Here is a 17,025-nt window from a genome sequence, read left to right as displayed (position 1 = left end):
CAGAGAGAGTTACAAAGTAAATCAGCATATCACAATAACCTGTAATCAGAACTGAGTGCAATGCAACAAAAATGGATGTTCTAAGCCCATTAGAACAAATGTTACAGCATGTTGAACATTCGCAAAGGAAATCCCTGCTTGAAATTGACGCACTCGTGAATTGTGGAAAAACGAAACGGTGAAGCTAGCAAACACGAATGCATCTTTCTTGTTTCGCCCTTGTGTATTGGTGACAGCTTGATGTTGGCTAGTCGTTTCATAATTAGAGCAGAGAAAAAAACAGCACGACGAGAACAAGGACAACAAAGGGATGAAGCTGTGGTAGGGTCGTCTTCATTCCCTTGTTGTTTTTTTCTCGTCGTGGTGTTTCATCTTCGGCCCTTGTGCAATTCACTCCAAAAATTGTTTACTTCTTTAAGACCAGGTTAAAATCCGTTTCCGGACACACGTACACACACACGCACACACGCACGCACGCACACACACACACACACACACACACACACACACACACACACACACACACACGCTTTTGGGTGGTTTTCTTGCCAAACTGCACGTGGCATGAATTAGTCCATGCTGGTTGTGTCATTTATAAATGCTTCTCTCATATGCACATAACGTTTTGAAGCAGGGTGACTAATTCGGCATTTTTTTTGGCGTTTATTTTCATACCAAGGTTGCAGAAGTTCTCGTCATAAATGTTCTGCACGATCATGGTGCCATTTCTTTTTACCATTCTAAAAGCATGGTGCACTAATTTATTTTCAACTTTCATTTTCTCGACCATCTGGTCCAGTGGCGTAGCCAGGGGGGGTGCTGACCGGGCTACAGCCCCCCCCCCCCCCCCCCCCCCGAAATTTTTTCGTACTGACATGTACTGCTGATCAAAACAGCCACATGCGCTGGAAATTATCTGGATTTTTTCTAGAATTCCTTTCCACAGTCGAAAAGACCCTTCGGTGCGAACATTGCTGATTCGGCCAGGCTGTCCTTGCTACGCCCATGGCGGCCCTGTAACTGGCTGCCATGCTGCAAACAGAGGCGTAGTGCCATGGACTGCCATTTTGCGATGCAGCGACACGCTCATTAACGGGCTCCGCTCTCCCACGCTGATGCCATGCTACCGCGAATGAGTAACTACTGTTGACTAGCCGGACGCTTGGGATTAAGCTATAGAAAAGGTATTGTGAATACACTGTTGCGGCGGGGACGGCGGAGGGCCCAAAAAGGGGTGGTCATTTTCGACAGTCTTCTTCGTCTTTTTAACTACTTCCCCTCAGACGCGGGCGAAAAGTACAGTACTTCACAGTAAGCCCATTTCGTTGCAGAAAAGTCATGTGTCTGTCACGGAGTGCCATTTTTTCGACCCGGAGCCACACTGATTAACGGACGCCGCTCTCACCCACTGACCGGCGGGACCACTTGACCATGAGAGGGTTGTCTTTAGAGCCGAAGGAGTATTCTTCTTTGAATGTTCACCGCTGACATTTGATCCTTTGTACCTGTACCAGCGATGAGTTGAAGGCCGCGATGTACCTCAAACCAGGTATAGATTGAAAGATGCACCAGCTGAGAGCCAAGGAAATGGACCATTCTCATGGTAAAAACTGCACGTGGGCAAGCCGTATGCAATCGCCTTAACAGGTTGTCACTCTCGCTCAGCTGAGTACCTTCCCATAATATTTTTAGGGCCAAGTTGGTAACAATGAAACGCACATGATTGGACCCATGTGGAGGTCATTTTCTCCCAGGAAAAGAAGCGAAGGGACATCGCCCTGCTAATCAGACTAGTTGCTTGTCTACCATGGTGTCGAAGCAGGTGAGCAAATATCCCTTTTGGAAGTTGTGTGGTTCTGTACCGGCTGGCCACCTAAACTTAGTCATTCATCTAGTTAATACGCGTAATTAATATCTGCAACGTAAGCATCGGAACTTTATCTCATGTTAGCTCAACTTGCTTGAGATCGCCTTCAAGCACTAGGCCCCGGAAAGGTCAACGTTGAATCTCCACCGACATCGCAGTCGTGCCAGACTCTGTGACTTCTCTCATCCGATCGTCGGGGACTCAACGCTTCCGGTCATCGCATGTATGCCTTCACCTGTTTATACTTTCGAACTTTCACACTTTTAGCTACTGTTAAGTCGATTAATGTCCACTGTTAACCTAGATGTACAGCCTGCGTTAATATCTACTACTGTTTGTAGGTTGGTGTGCAAGCACGCTCACATGAACACCGCGACCGAAGGCACGCGCACTGCTCCTCAGCACAGTGCGAAAGGAGAACGCGCACATGAGCCTTGAAGAGCGCACACGTAGCGCGAGCAGAAAACGAAAGGGGGAGAGACAGAAAGCACGCGTGCCCATGCAGCAAGACAGAATGCACGCATCCGCAACCGCATAACGAGATTTCCGAAAAAGGGGGCGCTTTTCAGAGAGGCACAGCAGCAGCCCAGGTTTTCTCGTCTATAGCCTTAACTTTTGCGTTTCAATCTGTGAGTACCATACTCACACACGTTCATACTTACGTCCCTTCGCATTTACAGGCACTCACTCACTTTCCTACCCATACGTGCTCATTACATTTATACTTGCTTATACTCACACTCCAAGCTGCGCATTCACGTTCACACCCACGTGTACTCATACTCACATGTACACACGCTCATACGTACTCACTCATGTTCATGTTTAAGTGAGTGTGAGTGAGTGTAGTCCTGAGTGAGTATGCCGAGCTCTGTTGTAGACATGCACTTCCACTTTCTGACAACAATTACTTATGCGGACTTTTTGAAGACTAGTGGTGCATGCTAATAAAAAATTACTGGTCGCATCACAGTTACTGTGATGAGAAGTAGCACGGCATAGAGATAGCAGAGCATTGATGATGCACACAGAGGACATTATCCACTGGGGACATTATCCACTTAATGGAAAACACAGCAATACAGCTGAGGTAGGTTACTGAATGAGGGACTCCTTTGCAAGTACGGATACTAGCTGTAACAATCACAGCAGAGTTTAGAATCACTGAAAAGAACACTGTTTGTATTCCGAACAGCAGACAAAAATAGCCAACCACTCACCTGGCGTGCACCAGGTCGCGGGTGGCACAGGTACGTGACTAGCAGCTGCGACATCAGCCACTCCATTTCAGACAGGTTGGCTGTTGCCCCAACAGGTGGCTGCACGGAATTATAAGTGCAATTATAAGCCATATTCTTCTTGACTGTCTTCCAGCAATGGCAAAAGCAGCGCGCTGTTCCTGAAATCCCTTATCAAGTGCACTGTTAAAATACCACTTCAGAAACCTCACAGCACTTATTGTGCCAAGAAAATGCATAGTTTAATACCCCTGTCACACAGGGCAACTTAAGTGCACTTTGAGCGAGTGCACTTCGCTGGTAGCGTCATTTACACGCTGTCACACAGGAACGCTTAGGGACACTCGCTGCAAAGTACACTTGCCGGCAAGTGCGTTCGCCAAACTCACTTCGCTGCGACGGAGTGTCTATCCTCGGCAGCAGTGGCTTGGAAATAAATACGCTAATGCAAAACGCGACGATCATGGTACTTTTAAACCATCATTCTCGTTATTAGGAATACTGCCATGTATTCAAACAAATGATACTACAACAAAAAACCTCGCTACTCTCACCCTCGGGCAGTTTGCGGTCACGTCCGCTAGGGGTATGCGGGAGCACATGCCGTGCAATGGCCGCATCCGTCACGTTGTTTACTTTCTTGCAGATGTGCAGGTCAGTCATTCTTTAATCATTTGCGATGGAGTGTGCCACGGGTGCCACTTCCGCAAAGACAACGTGGTCCAACGCAGAGACGCGGGCACTTATACGCCTTTGGGAGGAGCAAATGATTGCTGCCAAAATACGCTCCAAACGCCCGTCACTACTACGCGTCCCTTCTGCACCGGAGTCCGCCATTTTTGTTTTCGATTCGTCTTGGATATGATACTATCTTGTCTCGGCTCGCGATGACCAATGACGTTATGCAGTTGCAATATTTACTTCTTTTACTCGCAAAGTTCATTGTAAATTATGTTCATGCCTATAATAAGCAATTAAACTGCGAGCATTGCCAAAAATAACAAATATATGTTGCGCTACTGAACCACCAATTGCCACTGCCATCATTTCCAAAGCACACTTCTCTTTCTCGTGTAGCAGCGCGCCGCCAAAGTGGCACTCTGTGAGCGTAAGTGCACTCGCTCAAAATGACACTGAATTTGCCAGTGTGACAGAGGTATAAGACAAAGTAGCAATCCAAGGGTGCCAGCATTTCGACAAATCCGCTCCAGCAACAACCTGTGTTCCAAGGATTTTTCATCTCTTCAAGATTCCATCCTCTTCTGAACTTCTCCAGAGCAGAGGCCGCCACTGCCTTGTTCTGTCTTTACTGGTAAAGCCGCTGCCTTTTCAGCACACTGGGATTACATAGTAATACTGCACTCGGACACCAGGATAAGGCACAGCCAACACGCCCCGTTGATATACTGGTATCCCCCTGTTGTATCTATGCACATCACATGCACGCAGGGTTGCCAACACAACTATCAAGAGTATCTTGCTCGACAAGCTTCGTGTTGGAAGCAGTGGAAGCATAACAAGAGGATCAGGTTAGGGCTTAAAAAATCCAGGTGGTATGTATGGCTGCACTTCCAACCATACGGGAGGGCCGTTGGCTGTCTTCGAGGCTTAAAAACCCTAAAGTGCTTTTTGATGGGTTAACCTTTTTCATCCTCAAATGAACCTTCACCTCAAGCCTGAGGGCCATGAAGCAGTATTGACCACATAAAATGATCGATGCCCATGATTGTTTCAAACTGTACGTTCTTACTGACGATGTAGCACATGCTTGTGCAAAGGAGCAGTCTTTTCAACAGTGGAGCTATTGAAGCTTTTCGTTGCGTGGGGATCATCATGAACTGGCACGCGCTCGCTTCGTCCTGCTTCGCTCCCACAACATGGACGCTCGTGGCGTGGAATACAACAACTATGATGGGCAAGTCTGTTACGTCACTCATCTAACAACTGGTCACAGGACTAAAAAAATGTAACAACACGTAACCTATAGCCATGTGAATAAAATTCCGTAACAAATAGCCATGCGACTAAAAATCACGTAACATCACGTAACAACTATTCACGTGACTAAAAATCACGTAGCAACTAGTCACGTGACTAAAACCAATGTAACATCATGTAACTACTCACATGGCTGCAATCACGTGACATCACGTAACAGCCAGTCACGTGACATGTTCCCGCCATAAACCACGTAACAATTACTTACGAGAATGAAATCCTGTAACTAGTTGTAACATCACATAACTAGTTATGTGATGTTACATGAAGAAAATCATGTAACATCATGCAACTGCTAGTCACGTAACATGTTCTCGCCAAAACCACGTAACAGGTGTGTGGGGAACCAACTGAAACCAGAGAAGAATAGCCAAGCCTAGCCATGCTACTAGCAAAAACTTGGGAGAAGCTAAGTCGAACACAAGCTCCACTGTTGGTTCGCCATTAGTGCAAGTTGCGCACATTTTTTGCTCTTCCTCTTTGAGAGCCTCGATGATGATATCATTAGGCTGCCATTGCTCAACATCTCAATGAGTATTTTCATAGTGTATTTTCTACTCCTGGTGCTTCCCCATCTGCCAAAAATGCGGACAATGCTGCAACTTTATTTCTTATTCTGGTGCCGTTGCTATGTTGTTGAACTCGAAGACGAAAACTTCTTGCGGACCTGACAATATCGCCAACATATTTCTGCATCGCTTTGCAGAGTCTGTTGCAAAATACTTAGTTGTCATTTTTCGTGTCTCTCTGCTGTCAGCAGAATTGCCAGAGGACTTGAAGTCGGCACGAATTGTTCCTATGTTCAAGAAAGGTGAATGTCTAGCACTACAAAATTATCGACCGATCTCCTTAACATCATCGTGCTGTAAGCTTATCGAACACATATAGCTCATAAATTAAATAAATTCTTAGAAGGACACTCAGTTTTAACAAATCATCAACATGGGTTTCGAAAAGGATTTTCTACTACAACACAATTGGTTACTATCATTCATACCTTTGCAGCTTGTCTTGATGCTAACGGCCAAATTGATGTAATATTCTTAGACTACAGTAAAGCATTCAACACAGTTCCACACCGATAAACTAATTATAAAGCTTCGGTTAGTTGGCATACCAGAATTATTTATCTCCTGGATCTCAGCTTACCTACACAATCGCAACCAATACATTCAGGTGGGAGAAAAACGATCCGGCTGCCTTCCGGTGACTTCTGGCGTTCCACAGGGGAGCGTACTAGGCCCCCTTCTGTTTCTGGTCTACATTAATGACATTGTCGATGTAATTAGCACCCCAGTACAAATTCGTCTATTTGCTGACGATTGTGTTTTGTTTAGAGATGTAACCTGCATTAGTGACCAACGTGGCCTTAATACTAAATTAGGCAGTGTGTCAAAATGGTGTGAACAATGGGAAATGCTTCTTAATGCAAATAAATGTGTGTATCTCCCCATAACGTGCAAAAAAGTCCCATTAGACTACGCATACAATTTAGCTGAAGCACCTTTACTTAAAGTAGCCTCCTATAAATACTCAGGCCTAATGTTAACAAGTACCTTATCCTGGAATTTGCACAAAAATAACATCTGCTCTGCTGCTTTCCATAAATTATGCCTTCTCCACCACAAACTCAAGACTGCCCCGCCTAGTGTTAAACTCCTCTCCTACTTTTCCTTAATTAGGCCAAAACTTGAGTACGCCTGCATAGTTTGGGATCCCCACACAAAAATTAACGTTCAAAACCTACAAAGAATTCAAAGAAAAGCAGTACGATTTATTTATAGGAAATTTATGTCAACCGACTCCCCCACTGCATTACTAACGGCAAATGGTATAGAACTATTACAAATTTGAAGAAAAAAATGTCGGCTACAGTTTCTTTCAGACATAGTAAACCACAGGCTATCCTTAGACACTGCAGCATCCCCCTTGTTAACCCCTTAACTGCTTTGGACGAGCCGAGCTCGTCCTAGCGGAACAGGTACTCCCCTCTAGCGTTCAGGGCAAGAGGCGCTCTTCTACAGCTTAGATTGCGTGTAATCCACCAGATGGCAGCATTTACTTGGCAATTTATTTTTCTCCTGCGGAAATAGCGCGGTTTTTGCATGAAAAGATGGCTTGCGGTGGCGGGCACCTATGCATAACTGGCTCGTCAACACGAAAAGAGGCTTTTCGTTTTCCTCATCTTCTTCGAGTGATGATTATTCGGATACAGATGTTTATCTTGTGTCCGGAAGTGAAGACAGCGAAGGCGGTGAATTGAGCATCTCCTCCGGTGATGATGAAAACAGCTCGGAAGCGAATATCGCGAGTGCTAGCCAGTGGATCCTGCTTGATGCGGACAATCCTCCTGTGAAGCCTCCTCGCTTTCCATTCTTGGTCATTCCAGGCAAGACTTTCAACTTGTCATTGCCAGATGACCTTATGGAATATATTCAGCAGTTTCTTCAAATGTGCTTCGTTTGCTCTCGGAAGCGAGGAGAAAACGGGAAAAAATTGAGAAAGGAAACTCGCTTTTGGTGCAGGAGCTGCAACAGGCCCCCTTGCATTATTCCGTGTTTTGATTTGATTTGACTAAGTATGTGGTACAAATATTTTTTTAACATCGACTAGCTATTTTTTAGTACAATCAGATTCGAAATCAGCAATAAAAAAAATAGGCACTTTTGGTTGGGAAATTTTCAAAAAAATAAAGCACTTAAGGGGTTAAGCAGACCCACTTTGCACCACTATCCTCATTCCCTAACGCCAATCTTCGCAAGGACTGACACTTTTCGGTACTCCTTCTTCCCACAAACAATAGCTGATTGGAATAAACTCACCGAAGCACTTCCCCAGTGCCCTTGACCATTTGTGTAAATACCATTCTTCCGTGACTTCCTTAAAATTGTATTATGACCAAGTTGTTCAAGTTGATAATAATAATAATAATAATAATATCTGGAGTTTAACGTCCCAAAATCACGATATGATTATGAGAGACGCCGTAGTGGAGGGCTCCGGAAATTTCGACCACCTGGGGTTCTTTAACTGCACCTAAATCTAAGTACACGGGCCTCAAACATTTTCGCCTCCATCGAAAATGCAGCCGCCACGGCCGGGATTCGATCCCACGACCTTCGGGTCAGCAGTCGAGCGCCATAACCACCAGACCAGCGTGGCGGGGCCAGTTGTTCAAGTTGCAAACGCTTTGCAACCTTGTTACATTGCGTTATTTAGTGTGTATCATGTACGCTCACCCTGCTTGGTATTCTATAAATAAAAATAAAATAAAAATAGGGTGGCGGCAAGCTGGACAACAGGCAAGACAGAGAGAGACTATGCTTTTCTCAAACCAGTCGCTTGTGTATGAAAATGTCACAATTTCCAGTATTAGTGACCATGACTGCATTGTAGCACATGTTCAGATCGTCCCCTTCTCACACGCAAACGATCGACTGAGAAAGGTATATTTTTTTGGAAAAAGGTGACTATATTTCATTATCTAATGAGCTTGCCACATTCCTGCAGGAATTCAGCAACTTAGCCAAGCCCGCAGATGGCAATACCCGATGGGATGCATTTTTCTCCATCGATTAACATGACTGTTCGGTTGAGTTGGTTATCCTCCATTGTAAAGCACTAAATTGACATATATGTTCCATGTAAATTTTTGTCGGCAAAACGACGTCGCATAAGCCTTGGGTTACTTGGGAGGGCAAGCAATTGATTAATGAGAGATATCATTTCTTGAATGCTGACAGAAAACGGTGTAATGCTAGTGTGTTTGTAACACTCAAGTCCCTTGGAAAAGACATAAAAGTAAAAAACAAGGTTGCTAAAGAAAAATATTTCTTAGCATTGGGCCCAAAGCTACAAAGTTACCCAAACTAACCGTGAAAGTGTTTAAAAACAAACCACAGAGAATCAGTTGCCATCCTGAGTTCAAACAACGGCAATACAGTACTTCTTCCTGATGACTTTAGCAAGGCTTCCTGCTTCCATCTCTCTTTCCAGTCTTCTTTCGCAACTCCCTGTGCTAATGAACTATTGGGAATCCTCAATGATGTGTGTCAACCTATACCAGAACTGACCATGACACATGGTGGTGTACTAAAATTACTTACCAATATAAATGCATTCGTAACAATATATCTTCAAAATTGGCTAGCGCGAAATCGACAAGGACTATGAAGGAACATAGATGTACAGGACAGGCGCTACTCGCAACTAAGCTTTATTCAGAAAAGTCTCCCCAGATATATACACAGCCGAGTGGCGCGCGCAGGCGCAATGCACATGACAGTCAACAATGCTAATCAGGATCGGGAGAGCAAAAGATATCCACATCATAACCAAGTTTCTAAGAATAGTTTTTCCTTACTGCGCAGAACAACAGAAGTGTCACTGATACATTCACCGTCTTTCTTTTTAATGTGATAAGCCTCCATTAGTTCTCTCGCCAGCGCATTCCCACTTCTGCCCAGAATTCGAATGCTAGACAGCACTGGCTCACAGGCACAGGTCCTACAATGCGTAGGCAGATGAAAAGTCAAATTATTCTTAACAGAGCGCTCGTGTTTCCGTGCTCGATCGTTGACGCAGCGACCAGTTTGTCCGATATAAACCTTGCCACAAGTGAGTGGCATACCTGCCAAGTTTGGAGAAACAGAATCCGGGAGATCTATAGCAATTATATGGACACTGTCAGCGGGATTTTGCGGGCGCCGCTGATCTGTACCGAATGCAAACCGATAACATCGCTTACGCATCGTCTGTTTCACGTGCGAGTAAAAGCGCGCTAGCGCTAGGCACGAACGCGGTTGAAGCAGAGATAAAACGACCCGGCCGTCACCATCGCGCAAAGGGCACATGCGACAACATCGCTCCGCCTGCGAGGCCTGTCGTCGCTTGCTTACCAGTTATTTCGTCAGGCAAGATATTGTGTCTACAGAAACGCATCATCTACGAAATATTAACGGCTTATATGACCAATAACACATTTAGGATGTGGCTAGACGTGGCCAGACAACTTTGCTCATGTGCCCAGACAAAGCACTGGACGCGCGGGGCAAAACTGGATTTCCGGGAGATTTTCCTATGACCCGTACAACCGGGAGGCGTGTTTGACAAGCGTATGCTACAGAACGCAGGAGAGAGAGGGGAGACCATGGGGAGACGCCCACGTCGTCTGCTCTGGCGTTCATTGGCTAGCGGTGGCGCGAATGCCATTTCCGCTTTGGTTGAAATTTTTCGCACGGTTGCCACGGCAGCGGCTGACGCCTCGCAGTAAATGGCGGGTGAGGAGCAACTGAGATAGGGTCCCTAGAATATTGGCTAGTCTGCCGTCCGCGGAGGAGAGCGAGCACGCTTACCGAATGATGCGGGTGGTGGCGCTTCGAGCAGTCCTCATGCTGGGGAGCGGCACTACGGTCCCTAGAATATAGCGGCGCTCCGCCGACCAGCTGCGTGTCGCCGAAGCGCGGGCGCACGTTCAGCATAGTTCAGCTAGACCATTTCTAGCAATATATTTTTTTTTTGCTGCAGCGTAATTGTGCCCATGGCAAATACTAACCGGTTCAATTAACAAGTTCTCACGTGCTTTCGTGTGCAAAGGCTTGCTTTGCCGAGGCACATGTATCAATGGAATGCATGGTAGTACGTGTGTAGGTTGTTTCTCAGGTGGAACGGCACCAACTGACATTGAAAGAACCAGTTTACTTTTTTTCAAATATTTTATTGGCATGAGCATCAAAAAAAAAACTAAAACAGGGAAACGAAAGTGGTTATGAAAGCAAATAAATATGAAGAGTTGCACAGGTAGGGAAATTATTTACGTCTTCTCATTTTCAAATGCTTCAGCTGCTCTTTTTTGTTGTTCTCTCATTGTTAGTGAGCCTTCACACAAAAGCGCAGCCGTAGAAGAATGTAAAACTTCACTATTTGGCAAGTAATTTGCTGTGCATGCTCTGTGCATGTTAGTGCAGGCAGCTGTACCCACGTAATGAAATCGGAAAAGTCGAGAATGCTTTGCTCGTGTAGCATGTTTTAATGAGAACTAACAGACAGTAATGCCGGGGAAACTATACGGGATGTTATTTGTAGTAATTAGGATATAAATGTGAAGAAAAGTCCCTGCCGGCGGCAAGTTATCTTTTCGTCCACTTTACTTTCTTCACATTTATATCCTAATTACTACAAATAACATCCCGTACACTTTCCATGGCATTATTGTCTGTTAGAATTCTCATTAAATAGTGTGTTTCACACACACAAAAAAAACGAGCCCTTAAGATCGAGTCATCTTCTTTGCTTGTGTAGCTTATTTACGCTGAAAAATGTCGTGAAGCTGTTCTCAAGGACGGTTATATATAATATCCTTAAGAGAGCCCGAAGGGTACATCAAACCTCAATTGTGGAAATTTGGTGTGGATTCAGAAGAATGATCCACAGCACCGCGCTTTTCCACAGAGAGCAGCAATGTACTCTCATTACAGGAAGTCTTCCTCAGGATCTTTCTTACTGTGTGCCCTGCCACACCATAAATAAGCATTTCATGGCTTTTTGCCGTCACAGAAGACGCGTGGTCCGACGAACTGATATTGCGCAAAGCGCTTGCAGTGCATGTTGAGCATCACCAAACATTCCTCCATCAATCAGATTATCCAGTACAGCAATCTTGTTTTCCGTTTGTACCTCAGGAAGAGAAGCCGGAGCAGTGATAACTTCTGGGGCACAATTTCCTGATTTATGTGGTTTTGCAATGTTATAAAATGCTAGCGAACTATCACTAAAAATTCTGCTGCAGTTGGATTGTCATTCGTTCCCGGCCCCAGAGTGATCAGGTGAGGTCCACGTAGTCCAGCAAACACGCCGTTGCAGTTGTGGTCGTAGTGACACAACGGACAATCCGCCGCACCACAACACAACGAACAAGCAGGCGAGAGCAATGAGCGGGTGACATTCCGAAAGCGCGCGGCGCCCCCTGCGGGGTCATTTAGAAAGCGTCAACCCCTCCCCACACGGTGCGCCACGCTATGGTAGCCATGCGGACGGTAGACTAGCCAGTATTCAAGGGACCATAACTGAGAGCCACTGTTAGGGCAGCCGCTACAGTGTTTTGTAGTAGCCACGCTAGAGCTGTGTGTGGTGTTTTGTGAATACGCCGGTGATCAGGATTGCGGTTCGAGTTGTTTCCAAACTACTGAAGCCGTAAGTAAACAGTGCGTAGTTAGACGGCAGCTGCGCACTGTTAGGCAATTACATCCACTACGGACACCTAGCGCCACCTATCGTGATGTTGTGGAACTAGTAGCGGCTTGTGACAGCGGCCGCAAGGAGGCGACAAGAGAGAACCGTCGAGAGTAAAGCCCCTCCATCGCGTCTACTGCCGCGGAAAACTCATGGAGGGGCTTTAGTCGAGAGTACAGTGTCGAGAGTTCGAAGCGGGAAGCCGCGCTCACGAAGAATCAGTCGTGTAATCTGTTTGAATCCTTATTAAACCTGTTGTTTTCCATTCAATCAGTCGTGTCATCGTGCGCCTCAACCCCTGACATGGCGACGAGGACTTAACAACGAACCTACAGACGACGTAGAACACAAGACGAAGCGAAAACTTTTGTTAACATTGTCAGCCGCTAGGTTGGTGGCTGATAATCTCTGCTCTTGCCTCAGTATATAAAGCTTTAGCATCATGAACAAGACTGCTTTTCATGCACTCTTCAGCTGTCATATAGTCTTAATCATGGTCCATCAGTGAGCTCTCACTTTATGTTCGACATAATTTCATATCTGATGCTGTATCGTCACACCGTGTTTAGTTGGAAGCTTCACAGCTGAGTACCATCACTCCAGTGATGTAGCTGTGTGAAAAGAGCCACCCACATGTTATCCTCTGTGTCTCGTATGTTGTCAATATTAGCTTTTTTTTCCCCTGGCTCAGATAACAACTACCTCGTTTCTCTCTGATTTTGCTTATGTTACCACGGTCACCTACAAGTTATACAATCGCAGTATTACGTAGAATGATCGTTTCACAAAGTTAGTAAAACTACGGGAGATGTCACGAACGGTCACAGCAATGCCAAGTTGCAAGGCAGTTTATTTTAAAACATGAAATACACAGTGATTGAACAACACTGCACATTCTTGGACCGGTCTCGCTGCAGGTAAAAAGCTGATTCGGTGCTCCAATGAGCACTTAATCGTTAAAAATATCAGGTGCAATCGTTATGCATCAAACGCGTAGCCGTCGGTAGCCTCGAAACTGCTCAAAACATGAACGGCAACGTAGGGCCGTACCTGCAACAGGTAAATAAGCTGAACGGGCTAAAACTTGACATGCTTTAAACACGCGTGACGTACATGCTGCGGAGGTTACGGGAAAAAGCGAGCTTTGATATTAGCGAAGCTGTGTAACCCTATGCGGCATATACATAGAGGCAAAACCACTTGCTGCTGCGTGCGGCCTCGGCGTACGTCTCGCTCCAACGCGCAAGTCTTGGACTCGTCGTTACGCGATGCGTGCGCAGCTGCCGTCTATCTACGCAGTCTGCCCGACACTGTTTACTTACGGCTTCAGTACTTTGGAAACAACCCAAACGCAATCTGATCAGCGGCGCATTCACAAAACACCACACAACAGCGGCTCTCATTTGCGCGTCAACCACCAACATCGGCATGCCCGCCGCCTGCCCGCCGCCTCGGCTGCTTGCAAAGCGGAAATAGCGTTCGCGGTACCGGCAGCCAATAAACGCCAGAGCAGACGACGTGGGCGTCTCCCTCGATCTCCCCTCTCTCTCCTGCGTTCTGTAGCATACGGTTGTCAAACACGCAACCGGGAGAAACGTTCAAAATCCGGGAGTCTCCCGGGTAATCCGGGAGACTTGGCAGGTATGGAGTGGGATTTCGTACACGACGCCTACGGCGCATGTGACGTAGGGCCGGACGTGCTTTTTTCCGCACGTCGGTTTTTTAAGTGGTCCCGAAATGCGAGGGCATAGCCCAGCCAGTTTATGCGGCGCTGAAAAAACTACAGGTACATTGTACCTATTTGCCACATTTTTTAAATTGTGTGCCACTTTGTGCACATACGGCATCACTTCCGGCCTTTTTTCTGCACGAGCAGAGCCAGGCCTCTTCTTCCCCTTCAGTTTCTGAAGGAGGGTTTCGGACACAGCAGTCAAGTTCGAGCAGGGGAACCCAGCCGCCTGTAGGCGCTCAATCTGGCTATTAAAACTATCCTGCGCCAAGTGAATGCAGGACTGCCAGCACCGATTCAAGGCATTGTGAAGCAATAGCTTGTTTAACAACCTTACTGTGAGCAGAATCAAAGTGTAAAAGCTCTTTTTGAGTTCGCAGAGAGTACTTCCAGCAAATATGCTGCCCCCTTAAAAGCATATTAAGATCTAAAAATTGCAAGGTGTCATTGTTAGGAAGTTCATGGGTGAAGGTTAAACCCTTTCCATGTCGTCTAAACAGGTTTAAAATATCCTCAACAGCACTAGTATTCGTCTGGAAGGGATTAGTGCTTAAAATCACGAGCAAGTCGTCTACATATCTAAAAAGTCATAGAACTTTCTCGCCGTCCAATAGGTTATTCAAGACACAGTCAATAGCAGCTAAAAAAAATATTGCAGAGCACTGGGGGCAACACACGAATCAATACAAATTCCCTTTCGCTGGATCAATGTCTCGCTTTCAGAAGCAACATAAGTTGAGGATAGGTAGTACTCTAGTAAGGTCATAAAATTATCGACCGAGATACCGTAGAATTCTGGAAAGTGACATCTCCGTTCTTTTCTATACAACAGCGCACGGCAGGTAAAAGGGCATCGTGGGAAACGGTGTAGAACAAGTCCTCTACATCTATCGAAAAGGCAGACTTGCAGGAATCAAGAGATGCCAGAAACGTCACTTCTTTTGAATTTTTAACAATAAAGGGACCATCAATAACTAGAGTGTTTAAGTTTTTTAACAAAAGCTGACTTAGCTGCGGCTGCCAAGTATTCTGCTCAGTAACTATACTTCTAAAAGGCATGTCCACCTTATGGGTTTTAACACTGAAGAATACAGACAATGACAAAAGCTTACTGTCCATAATAGCCTTACACAACCCTGAAAGTTGCATCTCTTTACACAAAGAAACGGCTTTTCTTTTTACCTTGCTCTGGTTTACTTTTGCAGGAGCGAAGTTCTTGGCCAAAGCTTCAGTGGCCTTTTGACGAAACGTCGCTGAAGGCAACACCACAAAACCACTGTCCTTATCTGCTTGTAGAAGACCAAGTTCACTGTCTTGCAGAATTTCACCACATCACTCATTTTTCCGTTGGATTTCAGGTGGGAGTGTTTCACAGTCTTCAATAGGCTGTCCACGCCGTCCAAAAGGCACCCCTCCTTGTCGTCATTCCCTGCCTTGTCATCCACACGCCTGTTGAGCGCAAGAGGTTCGTGCGCACGCAAACCTGGCTGAAGGCTAAACTTGAGACCTTTTTTTGAGGGTCGTGGAGACGCCTTGTGGTAGCTGAACATCCCCGAGAACACTGAGGTTACCAGGTTTTGGTGGTACGCGCCCATGTCCTTTCGGTAAACGGAGAACGAGGAACTGCCACTGGAACTTCGTTGTTTGAGCCGCTAACTTCTTGAATCTTTTGAAGGTCATGTCGCAAAAACCGCCGGCGTTTGGCTTGCAGCTAACTGCTCGTAGCCAGTCATACAATAACTGCACTTGTCTCCATAACGCAGATTTCAGGATGTGGCAAATTCGTTTAGCACGTTTAAACGATGGTTGAATGCAATGAAAAAGAGCGAGTACTTCCATTGGAAAAATATTCTTGCGAAGGCAAAACGAATTCTGGGCAGAAGCGGGAATGCACTGGCGAGAGAACTAATGGAGGCTTATCACATTAAAAAGAAAGACGGTGAATGTATCAGTGACACTTCTGTTGTTCTACGCAGTAAGGAAAAACTGTTCTTAGAAACTTGGTTATGATGTGAATATGTTTCGCTCTCCCGATCCTGATTAGCATTGTCGACAGTCATGTGCATTGCGCCTGCGCACGCCATTCGGCTGTGTATATATCTAGGGAGACTCATCTGAATAAAGCTTAGCGCCTGTCCTGTACATCTATGTTCCTTCATAGTCCTTGTCGATGTCGCGCTAGCCAATTTTGAAGATTATGAACCAACTAGCCCAGCAACGTATACTATTAAACGTAACAATATAAATGGACCAGGATGAATATTTCTTCCACTAAAAGTTTTCCTTTTCGAGCAATCAGTATGGATTTCCTCGTGGTTTCATGCTACAAACAGGTGATAGACAATTATCCCTTTTATACGTAGATGCATCCTCTGCAAGTGGTCCTGGTGGTATACCTTGTTCTAAAATCACTGCCCACTACCCGGTAATAATGTTTGAGAAATTGCTAAATACTGGTTGTTTACCTAAGGAGTGAAACGTTGCAAACATGATACTAATCCATAAATGTCAGCCCAAAAAATGTTGGCTCCAATTAAAGACCAATTTTTCTAACAACAATGGAGCACATACTGCACAGTGCTGTAATAAAACATCTAGAAAACAACTTTTTCACCTAATCTCAGCATGGCTTTAGGTCTGGTTGTTCTTGCTCCACACAGCAGAGAAAAACTATTATCCCAGCTGGGAAAGGAGGCCCTTGACCTCGTATTTGACGTGACCAGGTACAGAGGCTATCTGTATGGGACCCACTTCGAACTGGTAACCGACTACAAACAGTTAACCGGACTGTTCAGTCCAGACAAGGGAATTCCGCCGATGGCCACCACCCGCATTCTGCGCTGGGCCCTGCTGTTGGGTGGATATCGGTACAGCCGAGCCTAACGTAAGGGATCCAAAAACGTGAACGCAGATGCCTTCAGCCGACTCCCTATTCCTCGGGTGCAGCCCGATGACGAAAAAGA

At 45.7% G+C, this 17,025-nt stretch overlaps 1 protein-coding gene across 1 annotated transcript in view; it reads right to left on the bottom strand.

The window, feature by feature from the left end:
* Positions 1 to 17,025, bottom strand: part of LOC119386432 (proteasome adapter and scaffold protein ECM29) — an 814,720-nt gene that overhangs the window by 370,712 nt on the left and 426,983 nt on the right. The window contains exon 21 of the mRNA XM_037653733.2: positions 3,088 to 3,186. Within this exon, the coding sequence (XP_037509661.1) occupies positions 3,088 to 3,186 (99 nt within the window). The remainder of the gene's footprint in view (positions 1 to 3,087; positions 3,187 to 17,025) is intronic.

Source organism: Rhipicephalus sanguineus, chromosome 3 (genome assembly GCF_013339695.2).
Source record: "Rhipicephalus sanguineus isolate Rsan-2018 chromosome 3, BIME_Rsan_1.4, whole genome shotgun sequence".
Lineage (NCBI taxonomy): Eukaryota > Metazoa > Arthropoda > Arachnida > Ixodida > Ixodidae > Rhipicephalus > Rhipicephalus sanguineus.
Note: the sequence above shows the minus strand (reverse complement) of the source record. Positions and strands in the feature narration are given on the sequence as shown.